Source organism: Puma concolor, chromosome C1 (genome assembly GCF_028749965.1).
Source record: "Puma concolor isolate L17-30 chromosome C1, mPumCon1.1.hap2, whole genome shotgun sequence".
In the NCBI taxonomy this organism is placed as follows: Eukaryota; Metazoa; Chordata; class Mammalia; order Carnivora; family Felidae; genus Puma; species Puma concolor.
The window spans coordinates 161,144,388-161,170,856 of NC_141674.1; the positions used below are offsets into that span (position 1 = coordinate 161,144,388).

The following is a 26,469-nucleotide window of genomic DNA, read 5'->3' on the forward strand; positions in this document are numbered from 1 at the left end:
GATATATGGTAATGAAAAGTCATTTAAATTTTCTGTGTCTCTCAGTTTTTGTGTTAGTAAAATAAGAGCAATAATTCTCAAAACAATATATAATTAAGATTAACTACTTCGGAATTATAATTATCCTAATTCGTCAAATCTAAGACAGTTATTTTCTGTACCGGTAAGAAAGGAAAAAAAACACTCCAATTATAATTGTAAGATGTCATCAGTTGTAAGAAATATCATGATTTCAGAGATGTTAATCAGTGAAACAAATGTGAGCCTCAGATGGATGAAATACAATTATTACAGGTATATCAGCTAATAATTTAACTAATTTCAATTAAATCTTTTCTACTATTGACACTAACTTATACTTATGACTCCTGGCTGCCCACTTGTCTTTTTGGCTATAGTTAAGTATTTCCGTTGATTATTTTTATTAGTAAATCTGTTTCTTCCTTAGGAATGAATGACTTACAAAAGACAGACAGAAAGAAGTGATGCCTTCCCACTTCTGCATATTCTGCATATTCTCTATTCCATTAAATAGAGGTCACAGCTGCTGGAAGAAGCTAATACCCACTTCCATCATTAGACATTTATTGAGAACCTGTATCTTTCAAGCACTGAAATGTGAATTGGAGACATAAAGATGAAAAAGATTTGGTAGAACTCAAAATTTTAATAAGATGAGTTCTAATCAGCTATTAAAGAATAAAGAATTTATCAGGTAGAAAGTAAGATGGGAATAGGTGTATGGAAGGCATTCTTTTAAAATTGCAACAGTAACTAATGTATATAAAATATAAAGTTTAATCTCTACCTCTCATCCTCATGCCCATTCCTGAGATAAACAGTATGATGTAGACATTTCCAGACTTTTCTCTGTGTATATAAAAACAAAGATATATATACACATATAGCACATGCACAAGAATTCCTTACTAAAATGAGACCTGCGATACTTTTCTGCAACTTGCTCTTTTTGTTGTTGATATCTCTTAATATCAACATACATAGATCTCTCTTTTTTTTAAGTAGGTTTTATGCCCAGTGCAGAGCCCAGTGTGGGACTTGAACTCATGACCATGGGATTAAGACCTGAGCCGATGACAAGAGTCGGATGCTTAACTGACTGAGCCACCCAGGCACCCCAGATCTCTCTTATTTTTATTAACTACTACATTATTTTCCAATGTATGGATATAACTATATTTTAATGGGTTTATTGAAGTACAAATGATATATGGTAAACTGCACATATTTAAAGTGTACAATTTGAGAAGTTCCGACATATGTTGGCACTCAGGAAACAATCGCCACAGTCAAGACAATGAATATGTCCATCACCCTCGAAAGTTTCCTTGTGTGCCTTTAAAATTCCTCTTTTCCAGCCCTCCCCTTCTCACCACCACCCCCAATTCCACTGACAACCACTGATCTGCTGTCTGTCTCTATATATTAGTTTGCATTTTCTGGTGTAGCACTAAGAATACAATATATACTCTTCATTTTTAGCTTCTTTCACTCAGCATAATTATTTTGAAATTCATCCATATTGTTATGTTTATCAGTATCTCATTCCTTTTTATTACTGAGTAGTATTCCATTATATATATATAATATATATATGTATATATATATATATATATATATATATATATATATATATAATATATAATACACAATGTGTCCATTTACTTACTCATGGACATTTGGGTTGTTTCCAAATTTGGCTACTACAAATAAAGCTGCTATGAATAATCATGTATAAGTATTTGTACGGACATATGCATTCTTTTCTCTTGGGTAAATATCTAGGAATTGAATGGCTGAATCATATTACAGGTTTATGTTTAGTTTTTTAAGAAACTGCTAAGCTGTTTTCCAAAGTGGTTATACCATTTTATATTCCCACCAGTAGTATATGAAAGTTCCAGTTCCTCTACATCCTCTCTAATATTCAGTACAGGATTTTGAATTTTAGTTATTCTAATAAGTTTGTAGTAGTATCTCATTGTGTCTTTAGCTTTTTTCTTTTTGAAAGCTTTTTATTATTTATTTATTTATTTTTAAAGTAATCTCTACATCCAACATGGGGCTCAAACTCATGATGGGAAGGTCAAAAATCACATGCTCTACTGACTGAGCCAGCCATATGCCCCTCATTGTTAACTTTCATTTTCACTTTCCTAATGACTAATGATGCTGATCATCTTTTCATGTGCTTATTATCCATGTATCTTCTTTTTTTAATCTGTGAGTCTTCTTTGGTGGAGTATCTGTTCAAATATTTTGCCCATTTTTATTGGGCTCTTGTTGAATTTTGGGAGCTTTTTATATATTCTTATTATGAGCTTTGTTTACTGAATTTTGAGAGCTTGTAAAAAGCTCTCATGAGTCTTTTATCTACAACGAAAATGAGCAAATTATTGATACATGCAACAACATGGATAAATCTCAAAGTAATTATGCTTAGTGAAAGAAGCCAGGCAAGAAAGAGAATACATATTGTGATTTCCTTTAAATACTGGAAAATGCAAACGAATCAATAATGCTTGCTATGTTCTTTCTCCCTCTTTCTGTCTTTCTGTCTTTCTGCAGATAAATTCTCTTGACACCCAACCTTACTCAGAGACCTCTTTATCTTTCTCTGTAAATTCCAGTTTGAAGGCTCAGCGTTATAGATTGTATCCACTTTCCTATATTTTGAGGGTCTTAGAATTGAGCGAGATGGAGGAAACTCCACTGGGTAGTGGACAGCCTTTATGAGGGTGTGAAATCTGTTTTCTCTTCCCTCCCCTCCCCATGCCTCCTCTCTCTCTCTTTTTCTTTCTCCCTTCCTTTCCCCTTCCCTTCCCTTTCCTTTCATTAAGTCCTATGCTAGGTTTCACTCATCTAGTTAAGATGTGTCCTATTCCTAAAAGGGTTTCACTTGGGCTTGGGATAGTTCTCCCTATTCAGCATGGAACCCCAGAAAATGGTGAGCCTTAGGATTTTCCCTGCTCTGCTGAGACCTTAAATTCTGCTGCCATAGGCAAAACCATTTATTTTCAAGAGTTCTTTTTCAACCTTTACTGGGCTGCTAATGAGTATTAGTAATGATCTGCCAGCTGACCTTCTTTTCCTGGTACTGCTTCTGAGAGATGAAGGTGAGGTCAGAAACCACTCTGAGCCACATATGAATCTACAGTTTCTTTACTTGATCACTAATTTGCCATGTTTATGGACTTTTCTGGTTGCTATTGGTAGTTTTGCTTGCTTTTATTACTTTTTATTCATTTTGTTGAAGGAAGAACACTTTGTTTTTCAGATTCATTCCATCTTCTTTATCTGGAGAACTCAGGCTTCTTAGTGAAATGGGCTGGAGGGCAATTCTTTCTCAGGATATCAGAAACTGAATAAAAAGGGGTATATTTATTTTTTCCTCAAAAAATATTTGTAAAAAGTGGGTCACATATAGAGTAAATAGTACTTACTAACTAAATTAGAGGCTAAACAGAAAAATAAACTGTAGACAATTTTACATCTCTGAGAAAGAACTGACAGGTACAGTAGTTTTCTAAAAACATCTTTTAAAAATCAAAGTTCAGCAAGAGAGGAAACATTCTTAACCACAAAGGAGGAAATGAGGAAGTCAGAACTTTTGGACAGAACTTGGACTTGAAGGAAGGGGAAAATAAACCAGTCTTCTGGTTTTCAGTTTAATTTACAAATCTTCTCTTTAAGCAAAAAACAAAAACAAAAACAAACAATAAAAACAAACAAAAACCAAAACCCAAAAAACAAACAAAAAAGCAACCACAGCAAAACAGGTACATGAGGAGATGATAGGAAGCAACTACTTTTACTTTCCTCTTTCTTTGGAGGAAATTATTTTTATTATTACAGTACGAATCCACCTTTGGAGAGAGTTCGCTACAAGTATCCTGGCATGGGCTGCACAACCTTTTAGGGAGTATGCTGTGGAGAAGGACAGCTGTCGAGACTAGATTAAGGTTTTTCAAACTTCAATTAACAAAACCCTAAGAGGCCATGAGGCTTCTACAGTGAGGGAGGCACGGTGGGAGAGGAAAAGGGAGGTGGAGCTGTTGGTGCCTCAGGCCTCTACATGCTTCATTAAGACCAGGTTTGTTTTTACCGCTTAAATATTGGGATTCCATGATAAGACTTCACCTGGAAAAAAATTCCACTGCTAAAGAAAAGTTTGAAAACCACTGGACTGGATCAAAGATTCCTAAACCTGGCTGCTCAACAGAATTACTAAAAGAGCTTTTTCAAATTACAAATTCCTGGGCCATACCTCTAGACCTAGTGAAATAATAACTCCCCAAGGGATTCTTGTACTAGCCCACAGTGCTTGAGAGGCATTGACCCAGAGGACCCTTGCTTCCCTGAGAGTCTATGACAAAACAGAACATAAATGGGTAGGTAGGAACCTTGGACAAAAGAGCTGGTGGTAGCAGATGGAAGAAGAGAACATAGACCACTAAATCACGAGACTCTAATGAAGAATAAAAACTTGGTAAACGAAGGTCTTGCCTAGGACCAGAAGTTCCTGTGGAGGTTTAATTGCCTGGCAATGATCTCACAGCCTACTCTAACTGTCCATACTGGTAATGGCAGGCAAAGTAGTTTAATTCAGCAACTGTCCAAAAAAAATATAATGTCAACCATAGGTGTAATTTAAAATTTTCTAGTAGCCATTTTTAAAAAAGCTAAAAGAGGGATGCCTGGGTGGTTTAGTCGGTTAAGTGTCTGACTTAATTTTGGCTCAGGTTGTGATCTCACGTTTCATGGGATCAAGTCCCATGTTGGGCTCTGTGCTGACAGCACGGAGCCTGCTTGGGATTCTCTCTCCTCCCCCCTTCTGCCCTCCCCATCCACTACTCACACACATGTGTATGCACACACTCTCAAGATAAACAAACTTTAAAAAAAGCTAAAAGAAATAAAATTAATTTTAATAATATATTTTATTTAATTCAATATATCCAAAACAATATCATCTTAACATGTGGTTCAGTATAAAAAAATTTTAATGATATATTTTACCTCTTCTTTTTGTACTTTCTTTTATTTTAATGTTTATTTATTTATTTCGAGAGAAAGTGTACATGAGCAGGGGAGGGGCAGAGACAGAGAGAGAGACAGAGAGAGACAGAGAAACAGAGAGAGAAGCCCAAGCAGGCTCCACACTATCAGTGTAGAGCCCGATGTGAGGCTTGAACTCACAAACTATGAGATCATGACCTGAGCCAAAATCATGACTCAGATGCTTAACTGACTCAGACACGCAGGTACCCCTGTACTGTTTTTTTTTTCTTCAGCTAAGACAGCAGAAGAGATGATTTATTGTACACATGTTACATTCAGCCACAAATGAAAACAGAATTATTTCTGAAAGTCACGGGTCCAGGGCAAAGAACCAAAAGGAACTGTTTTGGTATAATAAACAAGGTGGGTCGCTCAAAGGTGGTCCTTGTGATCAGATGGTGATGGACATTCTAGACCCATTGAATCAAGTTCTAGAAAGTTGGTATGCAGTTCAACAATTGGTAACAGCATCCCCGCCTCTGTCTTTCCTTATTTCTGCTCCTGTGGCTTCCATGGGTTCACAAGCTAGTGGTTTCTTTGGACCTCTACCTCATCTTCTTTTACACTTCAGCCTGAACATTTGCTTTTTCCTCCTCATGGTGCAGAAGTTTCCAAAAAGATGGCACTAAGGCTGAGAGAGCCCATACTAAGTCTTCAAAATGTTACAGCACATATCACTCGAGACTAATTAGGTTTCAAGTGCTCAATAACCACATCTGGCTAGTGGCCACATATTGTATAGTGTGGAACTAATTAATAACTTTCAGTTAGTCATCTTGGATCAAAACTTCAGAGTCAAATGCTTTCTTTTCCTTTACTCTGCAAAAGCATCAAGTTCTATTTATTCTTCCTTTGAGATCTCTCTTTATTGGTCCTTTCCTGCTTCTAGTTCTACCTGCTGATCTATCTAGTTAGTATACTGTTAACCAAATAAATATACAATAGTTAATAGCCTATGTATGCTGCCATTTCTCTTTAGTGGCTCTTGAATGCCTTCTACTTCAGCTGTGAATTCCAGAACTCACGCAATCCTGCTCCCACCCCCATACCTGCTCTATATCATTCCAGCCTTATCATTTATAAATCTTCTAAGAGTCCTTATTTTAGGAAAACTATCCTGTTCACAGTCTCCTGAATATGTCTTATACTTTTCAATCTCTGTGTTTTATGACTTTTTACACACCTAGAATGCCCTTATTCCAGCTTTAACTATCTAAGTCATTACTTCACAAATATTTATGTGTCAGGGACTGTTCTAGGTACTGGAGACAGAATAAATAATCCTGATCTCAATTTCTCCACTTAAAGAAAGCTTCCTTTATATATCAGTGATACATCAATAAAGCTGAAATTGGGGGGGAAAAATCTTCCAGCGTCAAAGGAGAAGTGGTTTTGCACTACTGAGTTATTCTTAGAAGACATACAGTGTATATGCCTTATAAGAACACACTGGGCCCTTACAATCTGCTGCTATGTACTGCATGTATTTTTTTCCTAGAAATATCTATCCTTCCAAACAGAGGCTGGATTTCCTAAAAGCACAGACTAGGGTCATACCAGTGTGTTCTCCCTGCTCAGTAAGCAGCAGGTGGTGAATATACAGTTTGCTGACTGACAAGTACTCAGGACCAGAGGTGAGCAGGAAGGGTCTGCAAGAACACCAAAGCTGAGGAAAGTACTTGGGAAGTCATTTTTCCAATTCCATTTGTGAAGAAATTCAGAATTGGCAACACTTAAGTTAGGATGAGTTACCCTGCCTTTGGACCTTAACAACACGGATCAAGTTTAAAAATCCTTTCTTGGCACTAAATGAAAATAATACCACTGTTAATGTTTAACAGGCATATATATTAGACCTTGAAACATAACTCACCACATGTTGTGTTCAAAAACTTTGGCTGGGTCAGTTAAAATCCTTGATCCCAGAGGGGCCGCTGGGTGATTACCACTTTGGTATCTATGTGGCACCTTTCTTATCCTTAGACAGGAAACAGAATTTCTCCAAATCACATTCATCCTAATCAGTACCTGTAAAGTTACAAATGATTAATGAGTCAATATGGATTACACAGTGTATTGTTTTATCTAAGAGCCAAAAACTATTCTAAAAGGTTTGGAATCTAAGACATGAAAACTGATCATTTTTAAATGAAAGATGGGTATGATAGCTTCTCTCCTGAAGTATTTTCAGGCCAAGAGAAGGAAAAACAATATTTAGGGTTGTACCATTGGCTGGTATTCTTCATAAGTCATAGCCTTGACCAACTTTGCTTTGTTTGGTATTTGTTTATTTAATTTTTAGCACACAGCCAAAGCATATCAGCCCAGAATATGAATTTTGTGTATTAAAAGGTTTTTTTAAGTGATTTTATTATTTTGTTTTGGGGATTCTAAGCAAACATATTTGTAGGGAATATTTCACAACCACTAGACCGAAAACCAAAGTATAGTAGTATCAGAATAAGAAAGCAAACCTACTAAATCTCCTTCCCTGGGCTGAGCTGAATAATATGAAATTTAGTCAAATAATAAGTAAATACTGTCGTAGTAGATGAGCCCAGCAATTCTTAATTATAACAACCCTGTATACATTTATTTGTAAGAATAGTCAGTAATACATTTGCAAAATAGATTTCCCTGTACAAAACATAAATCATAGCTCAAGAGGAGAATCATCAGTTGGTTAGTCAATTCCATCTCCATTTCTGGAAGAATAATTTTAACATTAAAGAGTATGCCATCTTAATTATGTACTGGCAAATATGTTGGCTTACAATCTTTACAGAAAAGTATCAGAAAGAAGCTGTGAAGAGCTTACTTTTTATAATAAAAATCCATTGTTCTACTGCTCAGCATTTCACCCCGACTCAGTTGTTCACCAAAACATTCAGCCTAATGCTGTAAGCTGCCAGATAGAAAGAGATGCTAAAAGGTGTGTGTACATAATACACATTAGAGACTATCTAAGGTACTATTATGTGTAAAAATGACGTGTATTATATACATCCTTTACCACCTTACTGAAAGGCAATGGATTTTGACTGTGATTTTCAAAATGAACTGCAGAATGTCAAAAACATCTCATTGTGCTTTTAAACATAAAATTCAAGATCTTCTTTTTGGAGGAAAAAGAAAGGCTTAGTTATACACCAAAAAGACTGTAATGGTTCCATTCAAATGTGACTAACAGTGATGAGAAATGAAACATTCAATACCTACTGCAGATCTCCTGTTTCTTGTTTGTTTTTCCTTCTCTGCTAAATGCAAGCTCTTTGGTGGAGGCAAATGAAATTAAATGCTCTGCCTACCACTACCTTTCCTCTGATGTGCCTTTGTTCTTTTCTCCTGCCTGTGTTCCATGTAAGACTAACAAAACCCTACCTGCACAATTATTTTTAGAGCTCTCTTTCTGCACTGAATATTATTCATAAAATCTGTATGCTGAAGAGTAGAAACTGATTACACCTAGAAAGAGAGGCAATTCATGCTCAAAAGTGTAAAATGATGTAAACGTTTTCCACCCAGGAAAGCCAAATCAAAATGAAATTTCAATATTCAAATAATCATATGATACTTATCTATATCTATCTATATAAAAGAGGAAGACAGGGGAAAAAAGATATGAGTTTCTCTCACTATAAATGATCAAGAATCTCTATAGGCAGCTGTTTAGGCGGCTTGTTTTTCTAATTAACTACATAAACATCTTTACCTCATTTATTTATTATCTGTAACAGTTACACACAGCCTTGTATTGCTCTTTATCTTTCTTATTATATAAATATGATACACTTACATAATACAACATAGAAAAATACATAATAAAATTATATAAATGCCTTAACCAAATTGCAAGCTTCTAAGGGCAGCACCAAGCTGCTCATGAATTAACTGTTTGACTGATAATACAAAAATGATCCTTGTCTGACATAAATTTCATAAGAAGGAAACAACTTCATATCTTCCAGGCTGGCTCCTAAGCAGCATACAGCATGGAAGAAGGACATGACAGAAGAATGTGGCAGTATACAGACAGCTATCCAGTTACACTGATTACAGTGATTTAAAAGGGTGTGTCTTATGTTATAACTATCATGTTAGCTTAATGTCTACTAGGTCTTGGTTTCATTTTGTGATGGGAAAAGAAAAGATGGGCAAGGTCAACCCCAGACAGAATTCCGGTACAGAAAGCTGTACATGCGTGTACATAACAGAGCTTCAAAATACAGGAAACTGCATGAATAAGCAGTATTTTTTTTAATGTTTATTTATTTATTTTGAATGCGAGCAGGGGAGGGGCAGAGACAGAGAGTGTAAGAGAGAAATGAGAGAAATGCAAGCAGGCTCCACGCTGTCAGCGTGGAGCCTGACAGGGGCTCGAACTTATAAACTGTGAGATCATAACCTGAGAGGAAATCAAGAGTGGGATGCTTAACTGACTGAGCTACCCAGGTGCCCCAAGTAGTATTTTTATTTGAAATAAGACAAAGAATAGCTAAAAATATTCCATTCACCCAAAAGAGGCAGGAAAGGAAGCACAGAGAAACTAAAAACAAAAGAGACAATTAGAAAACAAATACTAGGATGGCATAGTTATCTTTTTAAATTTATTTTTATTTATTTTTTTGTTTGAGAGAAAGAGAGAGCATGCAAATGGGGGACACAGGCAGAGGGCGACAGAGAATCTTGAGCAGGCTCCATGCTCAATGCAGAGCCTGATGCAGGGCTTGATCCCATGACCCCGGGATCATGACCTGAACTGAAATCAAGAGTGTTATGCTTAACCAACTAAGACACCCAGGCACCCCTAGGATGGCATATTTAAACCCAACTATATCAACAGTTACATTAAATGTAAATGGATTCCCATTAAAAGACATGGATTGTCAATTTGTATGAAAAAGCAAGACTCAACCACATATTGTCTATAAGAAAAGCACTTTCAATATAAAAATACAACTAAATTAAAATAAAAAGAGATACTGAGCAAATGCTGCATGAGAAAACTGGTGGAGCTATATTAATAGTGTTAAAAATAAAACCACAGACCCAAATGGCATCACTTAGGGTAAGGCCCCAAGTCAGTAAAATAAGACTTAATACCTAACCTAACTGTAGTTTTAACCCCCCAGAAATGTAACCTTTAATCAGTCAGCATGAGACTTTCCTTGTCAGCACTAGGGACTTTTATTGAGACACCCTTTCACTTCTCCTTAGGAGGTCAACCTTGCCTAAAACAATGGATTCTTTGCTAATAATTTCCTTTTCTGCTCCCTCTTTACCTTCAAAAACCTCTTCCTTTCTGTAGCCCTTCAGATCTCCTTTCTACCTGCTAGACGGTATGCTGCCTGATTTGTGAATTTGTTAATAAAGCCAACTGGATCTTTATAATTTATTCCGTTGAATTTTTGTTATTTAATAACAAAGTAGACTAACACACAAAAAAGAGTATTACAGATATAAAAAGGGACATTTAATAATGGTGAGCCAATTTATCAATACATACAATCCTAAATGTGCATGTACATAATAACAGAGCTTCAAAATACATGAAGCAAAAATGAACAAAACTTTTTAAAAGGATAAATTAACAAATTCACAGTAATTCTTCAAGATTTCGATACCCCTCTCCCAGTAATAAAAAGAACATTCAGAAACAAACTATCAAGAAATCAGTAAGTATATGGAAGAATTAACATTATCAACTTGACCTAAATGACACATAGAAAGAACACTATACCTAATAACAGCTGAATGCACATTTTTTCTTTTTTTCTTTTCTTCCTTTCTTTTTTATTACAGTGTTTCCCCCCTTGCGGCTTATGATTTCCTCCTGCATGGAGTGCTCTTCCTCTTCCTCTTTGTCCTTTGCCCTATCTACTCTTGCGTCTTAATGGATCCCTTATAACCCTGTCCCACCTTCTCTACAGTGTCGTCCTGGGCCAGCCCAATACACAGAGACATCTTCCTCTGACTGTTGGGGGATCTACCAGGCTACACCACTCAGGAGGCATTAACTTGTTAACTTTTTGTGTGTATTTGCATGATTTGACCATCTAGATTTTGATGTTTTAAGGATTCTGTTTTTATTTGTATTTTTTAAAGACTGATTATTATTTTTATTATTATAATGATTTTTAATTCAAATCCAAGTTAGTTAACAGATAGTGTAATAATAATTTCAGAATAGAATTTAGTGATTCATCGCTTACATATAACACCCAGTGCTCATCCCAACAAGTGTCCTCCTTAATGCCCCTCACCCCTTCCCAATACCCCTCAAGCAACCCTCAGTTTGTTCTCTATATTTAAGAGCCTTTTATGGTTTGTCTCCCTCTCTGTTTTTATATTATTTTTGCTTCCCTTCCCCTATGTTCAACTATTTTTTTTTCCCAATGTTTATTTACTTCTGAGAGAAAGAGACAGAGACAGAGGCGTGAGCAGGGGAAGGGCAGAGAGAGGGAGACACAGAATCTGAAGCAGGCTCCCAGCTCTGAGCTGTCAGCACAGAGCCTGATGCAGGGCTCAAACTCACAGACCGTGAGATCATGACCTGAGCTGAAGTCGGACACTTAACCGGCTGAGCCACCCAGGCGCCCCATCTGTTTTGTTTCTTAAATTTTACATATGAGTGAAATCATGTATTTGTCTTTCTCTGATTGACTTATTTCACTTAGTGTAATACACTAGTTCTTTCCATGTTGTTGCAAATGGCAAGATTTCATTATTTTTGATCACCAAGTAATATTACATCATAAATATATACCTCATCTTCTTTATCCATTCATCACTAGATGGAAATTTGGGATCTTTCCATACTTTGGCTATTGTCAATAGTGCTATTAACATTGGGGTGCATGTGCCCCTTTGAAACAGCACTCCTGTATCCTTCAGATAAATACCTAGTAGTGCAATTGCTGGGTTGCAGAGTAGTTCTATTTTTAATTTTTTGAGGAACCCCCACACTGTTTTCCAGAGTGGCTACACCAGTTTGCATTCCCACCAGCAGTGCAAAAGGGTTCCCCTTTCTCCACATCCTTGCCAACATCTGATGTTGCCTGAGTTGTTAATTTCAGCCATTCTGACTGGTGTGAGGTGGTATCTCATTGTGGTTTTGATTGGTGATTTCCCTGATGATGAGTGATGTTGATGTTGAGCATCTTTTCATGTGTTTATTAGCCATCTGGATGTCTTCTTTGGAAAAGTGTATATTCATGTCTTTTGCCCATTTCTTCACTGGATTATTTGTTTTTTTGGGGTGTTGATTTTGATAAGTTCTTTATAGATTTTGGATAGTAACCCTTTATCTGATATGTCATTTGCAAATATCTTCTCCCATTCCATTGACTGCCTTTTAGTTTTGCTGATTTTTTTTCCCTTTGCTGTGCAGAAACCTTTTATCTTGATGAGGTCCCAATGGTTCATTTTTGCTTTTGTTTCCCTTGCCTCCAGAGGCATGTCAAGTAAGAAGTTGCTGCGGCCGAAGTCAAAGAGGTTGTTGTCTGTTTTCTCTAGGATTTTGATGGTTTCCTGTTTTACATTTAGGTCTTTCATCCATTTTGAGTTTATTTTTGTGTATGGTGTAAGAAGGTGGTCCAGGTTCATTCTTCTGCATGCCGTTATCCTTTTCCCAGCACCACTTGCTGAAGAGACTGTCTTTTTTCCACTGGATATTCTTTCCTGCTTTGTCAAAGATTAGCTGGCCATAGATTTGTGGGTCCATTTCTGGGTTCTCTATTCTATTCTAATGATCTATTTGTCTGTTTTTGTGCCAGTACCATACTGTCTTGATAATTACAGCTTTGTAATATAGTTTGAAGTCTGGAATTGTGATGCATCCAGCTTTGGTTTTCTTTTTCAACATTACTTTGGCTATTTCTTTGGCTTTTCTAGTTCCATACAAATTTTAGGATTGTTTGTTCTAGCTCTGTGAAGAATGCTGGTGTTATTTTCATCAAGATTGCAGTGAATATGGAGATTGCTTTGGGTAGTATCGACATTGTAACAATATTTGTTCTTCCAATCCATGAACGTGGAATGTTTTTCCATTTTTTTGTGTCTTCAATCTCTTTCATAAGTTTTCTATTGTTTTCAGTATATAGATTTTTCACCTCTTTGGTTAGGTTTATTCCTAGGTATTTTATGGTTTTTGGTGAAATTGTTAATGGGATAGATTCCTTGATTTCTCTTCTGCTGCTTCATTATTGGTATATAGAAATGCAACCAACTTTTGAACATTGATTTTATATCTTGTGAATTTGCTGAATTCATGTATCAATTCTAGCAGGGGTTTTCTGGCAGAGTCTTTTGGGTTTTCTACATCAAGTACATGTTATCTGTAAAGAGTGAACATTTGACTTCCTCCTTGCTGATTTGGATGCCTCTAATTTCTTTGTGTCGTCTGATTGATGAGGCTAGGACTTCTAACACCATGTTGAAAACAGTGGTGAGAGTGGACATCCTTGTCATGTTCCTGTCGTTAGGAGGAAAGCTCTCAGTTTTTCCCCATTATATTAGTGGTGGGCCTTTCATATTTGGCTTTTATGATCTTGAGGTATGATCCTTCTATCCCTACTCAAATCCCTACTCTATCCCTCAAAAAGAAGGTTTTTAAGAAGAAGGGATGCTGTATTTTGTCAAATGCCTTTCAACATCTATTAAGAGGATCATGTGGTTTTTATCCTTTCTTTTATTAATGTGATGTATCACACTGATTGATTTGCAGATATTGAACCAGCCCTGCATCCCAGGAATAAAACCCACTTGATCATGGTGAATAATTCTTTTAATGTATTGTTGGATCTGGTTTGCTACTATCTTGTTGAGAATTTTTGTGAATGCACATTTTTGTGAATGTGCATTGGCAAATATCTTCCAAGGCAGACCACATATGCCATTCTACAAGATAAGTCTCAGTAAATTCCAAAGTATTAAAATCATACAGAGTATGCTTTCTGGCCATTAACAATGTTTAATGTTAATATTTCTGATGAATTGATTCATTAATAAATATTCCTCCTGAGTTTTGGTAATAGTTATTTTCTTGAAGTCTACTTTGTCTAATATTAATATAATCCTACCAGCTGTCTTATGCAGTATTTCATATGATATATATATATATATATATATATATATACACACATATATATATACACATTCTAAATGCATTTGTGTGTTTACATTTAAAGTGCATATTGTTGGTTCTTGCTTTTTTAATCCAAACTTTAAAGGGTAAGATATCTAGAAATTTTCCCAAATACTTAAAAATTAAGCAACACACATCTAAACAACATATAGGTCAAAGATTTACATGAGTTAGTAAATCTTAAGGTAAATTAGAAAATATGTTGAACTAAATAACAATGAAATGTTAAAATATCAAAATTTATAGGATGTACCTACGTTTAGAGGAAAATTGATAGTTTTAAATGCTTCTATTAGAAAGAAAGAAAGATCTCAAATCAATGATCCAGTTTCAATCTTAAGAAGCTAGAAAAATAGTAAATGGGATGCAAAGTAAGTGGAAAGAATGAAACAACAGAAACTAAAAGCAGAAATGGGGGCACCTCGGTGGTTGAGTGTCTGACTTCAGCTCAGGTCATGATCTCACAGTTCCTGAGTTCGAGCCCTACATAGCAGCTCTGCTGACAGCTGGGAGCTGGGAGCCTGCTTTGGATTCTGTATCTCCCTCTCTCTCTGCCCTTCCTTTGCTTGCATTATACCTCTCTCTCTCTCTCAAAAATAAATAAAACATTGGGGCGCCTGGATGGCTCAGTCAGTTAAGTGTCTGACTTCGGCTCAGGTAATGATCTCAGGGTTTGTGGGTTTGAGACCCAGTGGCGTTGGTTCTGCACTGACAGCTCAGAGCCTGGAGTCTGCCTCCGATTCTGTCTCCCTCTCTCTCTGCCCCTCCCCTGCTTGTGCTCTCTCCTCTCTCTCAAAAATAAATACTTGAAACAAACACACAAATAAATAAAATATTAAAAAATAAGGGCAGAAATCAATGAAACAGAAAATGGACAAAACAGGGAAAATCAAAGTCAAAGCTGATTCTTTGAAAAGATTAATAAGACTGATAAGCTTCTGGCAAGACTAATCTCCAACACTTGTGTCTCAAAAAATGCAAATTTCTGGATCCTTTTGTAGTTCTTAAGTGTAAGGATTAAGTGTTCATGCTGTTGTGTTGTGTGACATGTGCTTCCCTCAAACCTTGTTATGACCTCAGCACATTACTCATCTAATGTGAAAAAAAATGGAAAAAAACCCCACAAATTTCCAATAAAAGGAATAAAATAGGAGGCATCACCACAGACCCTATAGGCATTGAAAAACTAATAATGAAGTATTACAAAAAATTATATTCCATTTATTAGATGAGATAAATGCCATCAAAACCACAATTTAGCAATAACTTACCAAACCAGCACGAGAAAAAAAATTCAAATAGCCCTAAATTTATTAAATAAATTTAATTTGTAATTAAAAGCAAAACAAACATCATACCCATTAGGATGGCTATTATTTAAAAAAAAAGGATGTGGAGAAACCAGAACCTTTGTGCATTGGTGGTGGGAATATAAAATGGTGCAGATGCTGTGGAAAACAGTATGGCAATTCCTCATAATATCAAACATGGTATTACTGTGCAATCCAGCAATTCTACCTCTGGATGTATATCCAAAGTAAGTGCAAGGAAGGACTTGAAGAGATATTTGTACATCATGTTTATAGCAACGTTACTCATAATAGACAAAAGGTGGAAAAAAACCTGAGTGTCTACCAAAAGATGAATGGATAAACAAAATAACATATATGTAAAATGGAATATTATTCAGTTTAAAAAGAAGGGAATTTCAATGCATGCTGCAACATGGATGAGCCTTGAAGAAATTATGCTAAGTAAAATAAGCCAATCATAAAAGGACAAATGTAGTATCATTCCTCTTACATGAAGTTCCTAGAATAGTTAAAAATTCATCGAGGCAGAAAGTAGAATGGTGGTGGGCTACCAGGATGAGAGAATGGGAAGTTAAGTGTTTAATGGGTAGATAGCTTCAGTTGGGGAAAAAGCTCTAGAGATGGACAGTTGTGATATCTGCACAACAACGTGAATATACTTGATGTCACTGAACTGTACACTTGAAAAAGATTAAAATGGGGAGCACCTGGGCAGCTCAAATCAGTGAACATCCAACTCTTGATTTCAGCTCAGGTCATGATCTCACAGTTTGTGGGATTGAGCCCCACTTGGGACTCTCTCTGCCCCACCCCACTTGCACACATGTCCGTGTGCACGCTGTCTGTCAAAACGAATAAACTGAAAAAAAGATTAAAATGTATGTTAAATTTTATATATTTTACCATGATAAAAAACAAAAAACCTGCCTACAAAGAAAACTGCAAGCTCCAATGGCTTCACTAGTGAATATCAAACACTTAAGGAAGAAATAACAAAATCTTACACCGACTCTTTCAGAAAATAGAGGAGAGAACACTTATCATTTTGTTTTATGAGGCCAGCATAACTCTGATAAGTAGAACAATTGTATATTTGAATTGTTTGAATATTGGCTACATTGTTACAATGCAGCTTTTCTCACAGACTTCGCGCTTCTCATTGTAGTTTCAAGTTATCAAGTGTTTGTCAGAAATAAAACTTGAGGGTATCTAAAAGGGAGAAGTCCAAGTAAGAGTTTTTTAGACGCGTTTTAGTGTGCTTTAATTGCTAAGGCTGATATTTAGTTTGAGTTCCTTTAGTTCAGAGAAGAGAAAAATGAAGGTAACAAAAATCTTCACAAATCCTTGTTTGGTGTTTAGAAAGTTTTTGTTTATTGTTGGAAGCACCTGAAAGAGTTTTGTGGTCTTCACCCTTCATTTAACTTAGCTCAAACCAATTCTGCCATATCAAATTCTAGTCCATAAAAATCATACGGTATTTTTTTTACTTTTTACTTTACTTTCTTTTACTTACTTTGCCTATAGGTTCCTACTTGCAGCTCACCATCCCATAGTGGTTCTTCCTATCGAGTCTTGTCAAGGTCAAAGTGAAACAGAATGAGCATGACTTCAGGGCCATGGCCCTCTGAGATTTTAATGCCACGACTCAGTCATGAGTATTTAATTGGCTAAAGAAATCACTAAGGAACAGATCCAAAAAGGAACTGAAGCTCAGATAAATATCAGAGTGATATCAGAATTTATCAGAGTAAATATCAGAATTTTATTATCTATAACATTATACTTTTTAGTTGTAAGTACACAGAGGTATGCCATGAAATGCTGAAAGACTTTCTGCCAGCTTAGATACAGCTAAGTGTGGACCTATTTTAGAATGCAAGGAAAAGCACAAATGTACAAAATGCCTCAGGTTCCACATACAGTATGACAAGCCAAGGAGAAGATGGTTTTAATACCACTCTGCTGGGCTCATCACTTGTGCATAGCAAAAGAAGAAGCCTTGGTATAGAAGGAAGATCTCTGCCCTACCTCCGATTTTGGCAAAAGGCTTTGCTTTCTACTAAAATGGAGCCCTTTTCACAATGACTCACCCATCTGTTTTACCATACCAGCAAACTATACCATATTCTACCAGAATATGTAAGATGTACAAGGGTATTTCATGTTACAAACATGAAAAAGTGTTTCTTAAATAACTGCAAATTTAATTTTTATAGAATAATAGTTTTAAGTACTTTTTAAGTAAAAAGGATAACTTCAGTTGAAGGAAACACTCCATACTAAATTTTGAAAACTGAAAAAAATATTTGAGGAAGTAAAAGCACTGATCCCAATTTATCTTTCATGTAAATCTCAACTAATAAAAAAGTTAAGTATTTGCCATGTGTGAGACCCTATTCCAAGCACTTTACATGTATTATCTTATTTAACCTCTATTTCCCTATCACAGGGCATTATTTTTATACCCACATCACAAAGGAAAAACCCATACAGGATGACATAAAACTAACATGCTTAATGGTCACCCAACCCATAACTGATGAGGCTTTAATTTGAACTCAAGCCGTCTAACTGGAGAGTCCACGCTCTACTTTCATTGCGTGTTGTTTTTACATCTTTGTTATTCACATACATATAAATCACCCATTTGCCTTCTACTTTTGTACATCACACCTGCAAGCAAGAAGGATTACAGCATTGATTCTCCACTCTTTACTGGGGTTGCTAATTTGCTCTAACTGATTTAAGGAGGCCCAGAATTCCTTCTCCTCCTTCATTTTTTGCAATTCTGTTTCTTCTCTTGGGCCTTAATTAAATAGCAAGCAATTCCAGTGGGAGACACTAGTCCCCAGATTTAGGAAAGCATCGTTACACTTTTGCCAATACTCAAATCTCAAGATGCAGGCAAAGAGCTCTTGTATCACCTAAATAATGTAACATTTTAATACCCATTTTATTCTCGCTGGTCTTCCACTTTTACACAGCTGAGGGTTAGAGGCGAAGGAGGACCTTACTTGCCTTCTATCTAAGCTTGATCCTAAGATTGCTGTCTCACATCTCAATACTACCAGAAAAGCACCAAAGAACTAGAGCAAATAGTACTGCTGTTTGTGTGAATCTGTAACAGTTATCCTTGGAGCATTCAGCTGGCTCTGAGCAAAAACTATTTGTTAGGCTCCCCAAGAATGATTCCCAGTTGTCTCAGCTAACTGAAATCACAGGAAAAGAAACTGCTGTTAATCATACACTAAATGCCTGCCCTCCACTTAAAAGTTAACTCCCCTTTGATGTTTCCTGGGTTCTGAGCATCTTAAAAGATAAATTAGCGAGACATTTGTGTTTTTACCTTTGTCACTGTTTAGCTTTTCTTCTCAGTTGGGAAGCTGGTACAAAGGTTTCATTCAGAGGAACAAACATCATCTAGATAAAACTGCACTAACATTACCTGAGAGGCTAGCATTAATGAGAGCAAATTAAAGTGCTATTGTTGTACTGTTTTTGGATAGTGAAAGCCGACAGGTAAGAAACACTTAAGTATCAACTACACTGCAGTGAAAACTAAAGCTTCAATTAACCCTGGCAATTTCTAAGAACTCCAAGGGTGACCATCTGTGAGGCAAACAGCTCAGAAAACTTATACATCTTGTTTTAATCTTTCTATGGATGATTATAATTTCAGGGTATAAATAAGGCTATTAGCAAGAACAGAACAACAACAATAATTACAGTAAGTATTTGCAGAGCACTTTGATCACACCATGACATCAGTCACTTTGCAGCTTCAAAATGGAAATCTCATGCTCAGTGTTTGCTCACTATGACTGCCCTTAAAGGGGGCCACACCATGTACTCACGAGGGTCTACTGGGACTCACAAGTTCTTTAAGGGATTTCATGTCAGCCCATCTTAAAGGAGCCTCAATCCTAAACATCTGAAGGATATACCATTCTACTTACACTGGAAGTTGTTTCCCAAATCATTATGCTGGACCAGAATGAAATCTGTTTTAACTCATTCACCGGGCATTTCACATTTGTGTGCACTATAGTAACCTCTGGAGGCATTAATTAGATTTGGTGGGCTGAGAAAGGGTACTAAGTTACATGCATACTTTATGTGCTATCAGTCTCGACAAGTGCTAGTAAAAAATGCACATGGATGAGATTGATGTAGTTCATCTGTTAACGAGACTTCTGCTTTTTGTTCATTGCAAAGGTCTCTATCCCTAGGCATAGCAGATGGCAGAAGGTACTTGTACACATATGCAGGATTTACCCAGTCACATTTTGGACTAATGTATCAATAACGCTCCCCTGTTACAAAATGGAATATTATAAAAACTTTATATCATAAATGGATGTTAGATATAAAAAGCCTGAAATACAGAATCAGTGAATAAAGGTGTCCAAATGAATGTATTTCTATAATTTCAAAATAACATGGAATTTAGGTAAGCAGAAGCTATAGCACTGTGTAAATTCTACTTTAAAGAACTACAACTAGTTATAACTTGCAAAAAAACAAGGCAAACTGCACCATGGGCTATCAGGGAAAATTCTAACTGCAAAACCACGGAAGGCATAACAGAAAAGGGGCCAAAGAATAAAAAGTAGAATTCACATGAATGGTACAATTTCTACATGAGAAAAGACAAGATGAAGGTCTCCAGAGAGGAATATTGAATTGTCTAGGATTATAGAGTGGATGGCCAGAGTATGTTAGATTCTACAAAAGATGAACCTGTGCTTTCTACCTGTGCTCCCACTTGGATCACTCATGTTTTTTTCTTGTATGAAAGAGCCTTCTTGGACTGGTTTTCTATCCTTAGGCCTTTTATCCAATAAGAAACAGATCCCTGATTTCCTTGTGGTCTTGTGATTACTTGGAGCACCTGTGATTATTCCAACATCTTGTTCTTATTCAAAAGATTAGTCTTCCTAAAACTCACTTTTCCAGCTTCTCTTACAGCTAGAGGAGACAAGACACCAAGTTCTAGCTGACAGAAACCTGTTAAGGAGCTAATGTCGTTGCTTTCCTACAGAGGAAAAGGGGGCAGAGGATATCCTGCTGGCACAATCTCACCCTACCTCTTTCCTGAACTTAGATGCAATGCTATGTACAAAGGAGGAAAAAGATCTGATTCTTGATGGCAACCCTGAACAGGTAAACCAATGTTAGTTACCACCTTCCCTCTGGACTTCTTGCTAGGTAAGAAAATAAGTCCTTATATATTTTAGCCACTATTAGGTTTTCTGTTATTTTTTCATCCAAGAGGATTCTAAGATACAATATCCACTACTGTTAAGTCCTGGCAATCCAGGGACAAATCCATTTGGTTTCTGACCTTAAGGATCTTACCATCCAGTGAAGAAGAATGAGATGCAAACAAGGAGTCCTGACGCATGTGTGGTAAAAGTGGGTACAAGGTGCTATTAGAGCAGAGAATAATGAATGACTAAAGGCTATTGGTAGTGGCCAGGATTTCTGGGTGGAGGCAAAATCTGTGCTGGGTCTAGAAGAATGAGTGGCAATATTCCAAGGAGATAAGGATAAAAGCCAGGACATTTCAGGCAGAGGGACTGGCACAATTAAAGACAAAAAAGTGTGAAAGCATATGGTACATTCAGGAAATAAAAATTAATTTGGAAAAAGATGCTAATAAGGTAACTTTGAAAATGAATTAGTCTTTAAAACTAAAGGCAAGAAGTATAATAAGCACTGTAATCCAGCTGAAAAAGGGTTAACAATTCTGAAAGCACTATAAAAACACATTGGAATTGAACAATTAAGAAAAAAATAGTAGATGGTGGGAACCAGGTTTCTCACTGGGAATGGAAGGTTACAAACAAAGGGAAGAAGCTTGGAATGATACATGTGGTAATGGATTAGAAATGGAATCATCAGTATGAACTCATGTAGAGCTTTATATAAATACAGATGTCATATATAGAAATATTTGTAGATATGTATATACATGTTAGCAAGTTAGAGTATATACATATATTTCCTTACTCTGCTGGCTGAGAAGGCCTAGAAGTAACCACATCCCAGTAGCAACAAGCACATGAAGCACCCAGATCTTGGTTTCTAATACTATTCTTTAATAAACGGAACTACTGCTCCTTGGAGAAATGACTGATGCTAGGACTGGGGCAAGGAATATACAAGATGAGTTTGGAGCATCTAATAAGTGCCAGAAAGTAAGGAAGTGCTCAAAAATAAAATAAAACAAACAAACCCCCAAACCCCACAATGAAAGAGGTATGTTAAAGGGACATGTGAGCCAACTGAAAGAGCTCCTAATGGGGCCAAAGCTGAAACACTATGAGCAACAAAATAGTTTGGGTTATAACCCCCAAATAAAATAAATATCCATATGTCCATATGGATACAAATGATTGATTAAATAAATAAATGAAGGAAAGGAGACAAATTTCCCATGCAGAAGAATTCCAAATAACTTATGTAGATACTCCATCCTCAAGGGGGTGGACCATAACTTCTCATTCCTTAAGTGCAGGCTGCACAGAGTGACTTCCTTCTAAAGAGTACAGTATGGAGGGGCACCTGGGTGGCTCAGTTGGGTAAGCGTCCGACTTCAGCTCAGGTCAGGATCTCGAGGTTCCCAAGTTCGAGCCCCATGTCGGGCTCTGTGCTGACAGCTCAGAGCCCGGAGCCTGCTTCGGATCCTGTGTCTCCCTCTCTCTCTGCCCCCTCTCCCACTCACGCTCTCTCTCTCTCTCAAAAATAAATAAATAAATAAATAAATAAATAAAATAAATAAATAAATAAAAATAAAGTAAATAAAACTAGTAAACTCTTTAAAAAAAGAGTACAGTATGGAAAGTTAACTTTGAAGTAGAGAAACTTGACAAACACTAACTCAGGTAATCAAAGTTAACATCAACAGTGATGTCATGTTGATAGTATGTATTCTTTTTTTAATGTTTATTTTGAGAGAGAGAGGAAGAGAAAGAGAGAGAAAGAGAGAGAGAGAGAGAGAGAGAGAGAGAATGAGTGGGGAGAGGCAGAGAGAGAGAGGGAGAGAGAGAATCCCAAGTAAGCTCCATGCTGTTAGCACAGAGCCTGACTTGGGGCTCAGTTCCACAAACCACGAAATCATGACCTGAGCCAGAATCAAGAGTCAGACACTGAACTGACTGAGCCACCTAGGTGTGCCGATAGTATGTATTCTTGACATGATGTAATGAAAATGGCATTTTGCCTCTGTGTTCTTCTTCTTCCCCCCAAACCCATAACCCCAGTCTAATCGTAAGAAAAACATCAGACAAACCTCATTTGAGGAACATTCTTTAAAATACCTGATAGTACTCTTCAAAACCATCAAGGTTATAAAAAAAAAACAAGGTAATCTGAAGGGTGCCTGGGTGGTTTAGTTGGTTAAGCATTGGACTCTTGATTTTGGCTCAGGTCATGATCTCACGGTTTGTGGGATTGAGCCCTGTGTTGGGCTTTGCACTGGCAGAGCCCGTTTAGGATTCTCTCTTTTCCTCTCTGCCCTTCCCCTGCTCATGCTCTATTTCTCTCCCAAAGTAAACATTAAAAAAACACACACACACACACACAAAAACAGTTAATCTCAGAAACTGTAAGGGCCAAGAGGAACCTAAGGAGACATGACAACTAAATGCAATGTGGTGTCCTGACTGAGATTCTGGAACAGAAAAAGGATATTAGGTGAAAACTAAGAAAATCCAAGTAAACTATGTACTTTACTGTAAACAGTAATGTATTGACACTGGTTCATTAATTGTGACTAATATACCATACTAATATAAGATGTTAATAATAGGAGAAACTTGGTATGGAATATATGGTAGCCATGCTATTTTCACAATTTTTCTATAAATCTAAAACTGTTCTAAAATGAAAAGTTTATTTAAAAGAATTAACTTTGTATGCTTACAGTCTATGATGTGAAGGGCAGACAGGGGTTGGGGGTAGGGGTGGGCGGTGTTTATAAGGCTGGAAATTTAGGCCGGAGCTAGATAGGAATCTTTCTACCAAATTAAGCAGTTTCAATGTTTTTCTAAAGGTATTGACAACAACTGAAGAGTTTTAAACAAGGTGAGCAACATGACCAGATTTGTATTCTATAAAGACTATTATGATGGTTTTATACTACCAAACTACCAAAGTCGGACACTTAACTGACTGAGCCACCCAGGCGCCCCTTTGCATGTATAGCTTTTAAAATCTTCATATATGATCCTGGTGCACATCAATGGTTGAGAACCACTCCTACACAGAACTGATTAAATGAGGGCTCCACACAATAAGAATTTGTCAGAGATCATGGGAGATAGAGAAGACAGTAGCATGAAAATCAAGGAAGGGGCCAAGTCAAGACATATTTTAGAGTCAGAATCAATAGTTTTGTTTTGTTTTGTTTTGTTTTTTTGAAATGACTAGATGTGAAAGCAGGATGAAGCCAAACATGAAACACAACTTCTGGCTTGGGTAGCTGGGTAGAGGATGAGACTATTCATGACAGAATTCAGAAAAAAGGTTATGACAATGGTGGGACAGTGGTAGAGAAGAGAAGATAGTTTGTTTGCACATGACAAATTTTAAGGATCCCACAATATATTTAAATGGGTATTGCAACATGAATTTAGGTAGCTGGTAGGCACTCGAGATGTAGATTTGGGAGACAGATCACTGGTTTCCAGGTGGTGGCTGAAGTCATGATGAATTGACCAAGAGAAAAAATGAGACAGATGGAACTCATAGTAATACAACACTTAGGAGACGGGTAGAGGAAGAAGAATCAGCTTCTGTGATCAAATACTAAAGAACACTAAAAGAAACTAAAAATAACAGGTTTTGGAAGCAGAGATCAATGATGACCTTTATCAAAGTGTTTTGATCCTGGCTGTGCCAGCAGAAGGCAGAGTTGAGGAATAAGTAGGTCAATATGAGTAGGGGAGGTAGTGAATAGAGATGAGTCTGATAGGCAGTGGAAAGGAAAAGAGAGAACTTGGCTAAATCTTGAGGTGTCACCTAGATCAAAGAAGAGTTATTTGTTAAGATGCAGAGAATCTTGAGTATCTTTGTAGAATGAGAGAAAACCTAATATTGAAAAAAAAAAAGAATGAAAATACTGGAAAGAGATGGATGGTTGACAAACAAATTTCAAAAAGTGGGAGGAAGGGTGGGGAATTAAGTACACCAAAAACATAGTTAACTACGTAAGATGTCAAGAACAATCTCATCCTCTGATGAGTGAGAACAGGTGAGTTTGTGGTGGAAGGGAAGATTGTTCAATGAGTCCTTTCCCAATACTCTCTTCTTAATAACTTTAAAAAAATTGTTTGTTTTTATTTTTTTTGAGACAGAGAGAGAGAGCAAGTTGGGGTGAAGGGCAGAGGGAGAGCAAGAATCTCAAGCAGGGCGCATGTCCAGCATAGAACCCAATGTGGGGCTCGATCTCATGACCATGAGATCATGATCTGAGCAGAAAGAGTCAGATGCTTACTGACCGAGCCACCAGGCACGCCCCACCCGAATCCCTGATGCTCTCTTTGTGAAGAGGCTGCAAGGTAGGGAACTTGAGAAAAGGAGGAACAGAAAAAAATGGAAAAGAAAACTAACAACATTTGAGTAAAGGAATATTAACAGCTAATTGGTCCATCTGAAGTTGTGACTCACATTAGTGATCATTTATTGGTGGCCTCCTGAGCACTCACTCCCCACTAATAAATAGCTCATGTATTTGAAATCTTTGAGTTTGTAGAGAAGCCACAGGAGACCTGGCTGAAACTAGAGGTGAACTGTTTAATCTATGCTAAGCCAATCAGCCACATTCCAAACCTATGGGTATAGTGATTGGTTTAGAGGTAAGTATGTGACTAAACTTGTCCAACAGAGTGCACCTTAGGTCTACTGCCAGAGATTTTAGGACAAAGATGGTTTCTCGTACCTGTTATGGATGAAAGAGGAAACATGATGCCCTGTAGCTGCTGAAAGCTGTTACTAGTTAGCTCAGGCGGCCTTAACAAAATGCCAAGGACTGGATGGTTTAAAAAGTAGAAATTTATTTTCTCACAGTTCTGGCAGCCAGAAGTTCAGTATCAAGGTGGTATCAGAATTGGTGAGGTTCTGGTGAGGTATCTCTTGCTGGCCTGTAGACAGCTGTGTCCTCCATGCATGCTTGGGGAAAGAGATGTCTCTCTAGTGTCTCCTTGTAAGGACACAGTTGTTTGTTTTTAATTTTTTTAAATGTTTATTTATTTTTGAGAGAGAGAGAGACAGAACACAAGTGGGGGAGGGGAAGAGACAGAGGGAGATACAGAATCTGAAACAGGCTCCATCCAGGCTCTGAGCTGTCAGCATGGAGCCAGACAGGAGGTTCACAAACTCAGGAATGGAAAGATCATGACCTGCGGTTGAAACTGGATGCTTAACTGAGCCACCCAAGCACCCCAGGACACAGTTTTATTGGATTAGGGCCCCACCATTATGATCTCACTTAACTATTATTACCTCGATAAAGGCCCTATCTCCAACAGTCACACTGGGGTTTGGGGCTTCAACACATGAATTGGGGCAGAGTTGGGGAGACACAATTCAGTACATAACAAAAGCCATCTTGGTCTGGCCTCAGGATGGTACAACTTTAGGGTGAAACTAACTCTGAAAGAAAAATTGAAAGATAAAAAGAAGTTAGATGCCATTGTTAAGTAGCTGGATTAAGTTTCATTTGAAGCCTGTCCCACCTCTGGCTTTTTCAGTTATTAAGCCAATACATTCCCTCAATTATTTAAGCCAATCTGAGCTTTCTGTTATCTGTAACCAAAAGTAACCTGATAGTGAGGCACTTGGGTGGCTTAGTCAGTTCAGCATCCCACTCTTGATTTTGGCTCAGATCATGATCCCAGGGTCATGGGATTGAGCCCTGTGTTGGGC

The 26,469-nt window shown here is 37.1% G+C and overlaps 1 protein-coding gene and 1 non-coding gene across 8 annotated transcripts in view; one reads left to right on the forward strand and one right to left on the reverse strand.

Moving 5' to 3' along the window:
• METTL8 (methyltransferase 8, tRNA N3-cytidine) overlaps window positions 1-26,469 on the reverse strand; it is an 86,003-nt gene that overhangs the window by 37,729 nt on the left and 21,805 nt on the right. For 5 of the 7 annotated variants that reach the window (XM_086718887.1, XM_086718886.1, XM_086718889.1 and 2 more), the window contains one exon: window positions 6,956-7,110. The exons of 1 other annotated variant lie outside the window; for it this stretch is intronic. In XM_086718887.1, coding sequence (XP_086575013.1) covers window positions 6,956-7,098 — 143 coding nt within the window. In that variant the 5' untranslated portion in view covers window positions 7,099-7,110. Of the gene's footprint in view, window positions 1-6,955; window positions 7,111-25,483; window positions 26,058-26,469 lie in introns of those variants that run through there. One more of the 7 variants, XM_086718888.1, reaches the window with a different exon arrangement.
• LOC112849179 (small nucleolar RNA U13) lies at window positions 15,217-15,325 on the forward strand. Its single transcript, XR_003222604.1, has one exon. It is a non-coding gene; the product is annotated as a small nucleolar RNA U13 (small nucleolar RNA).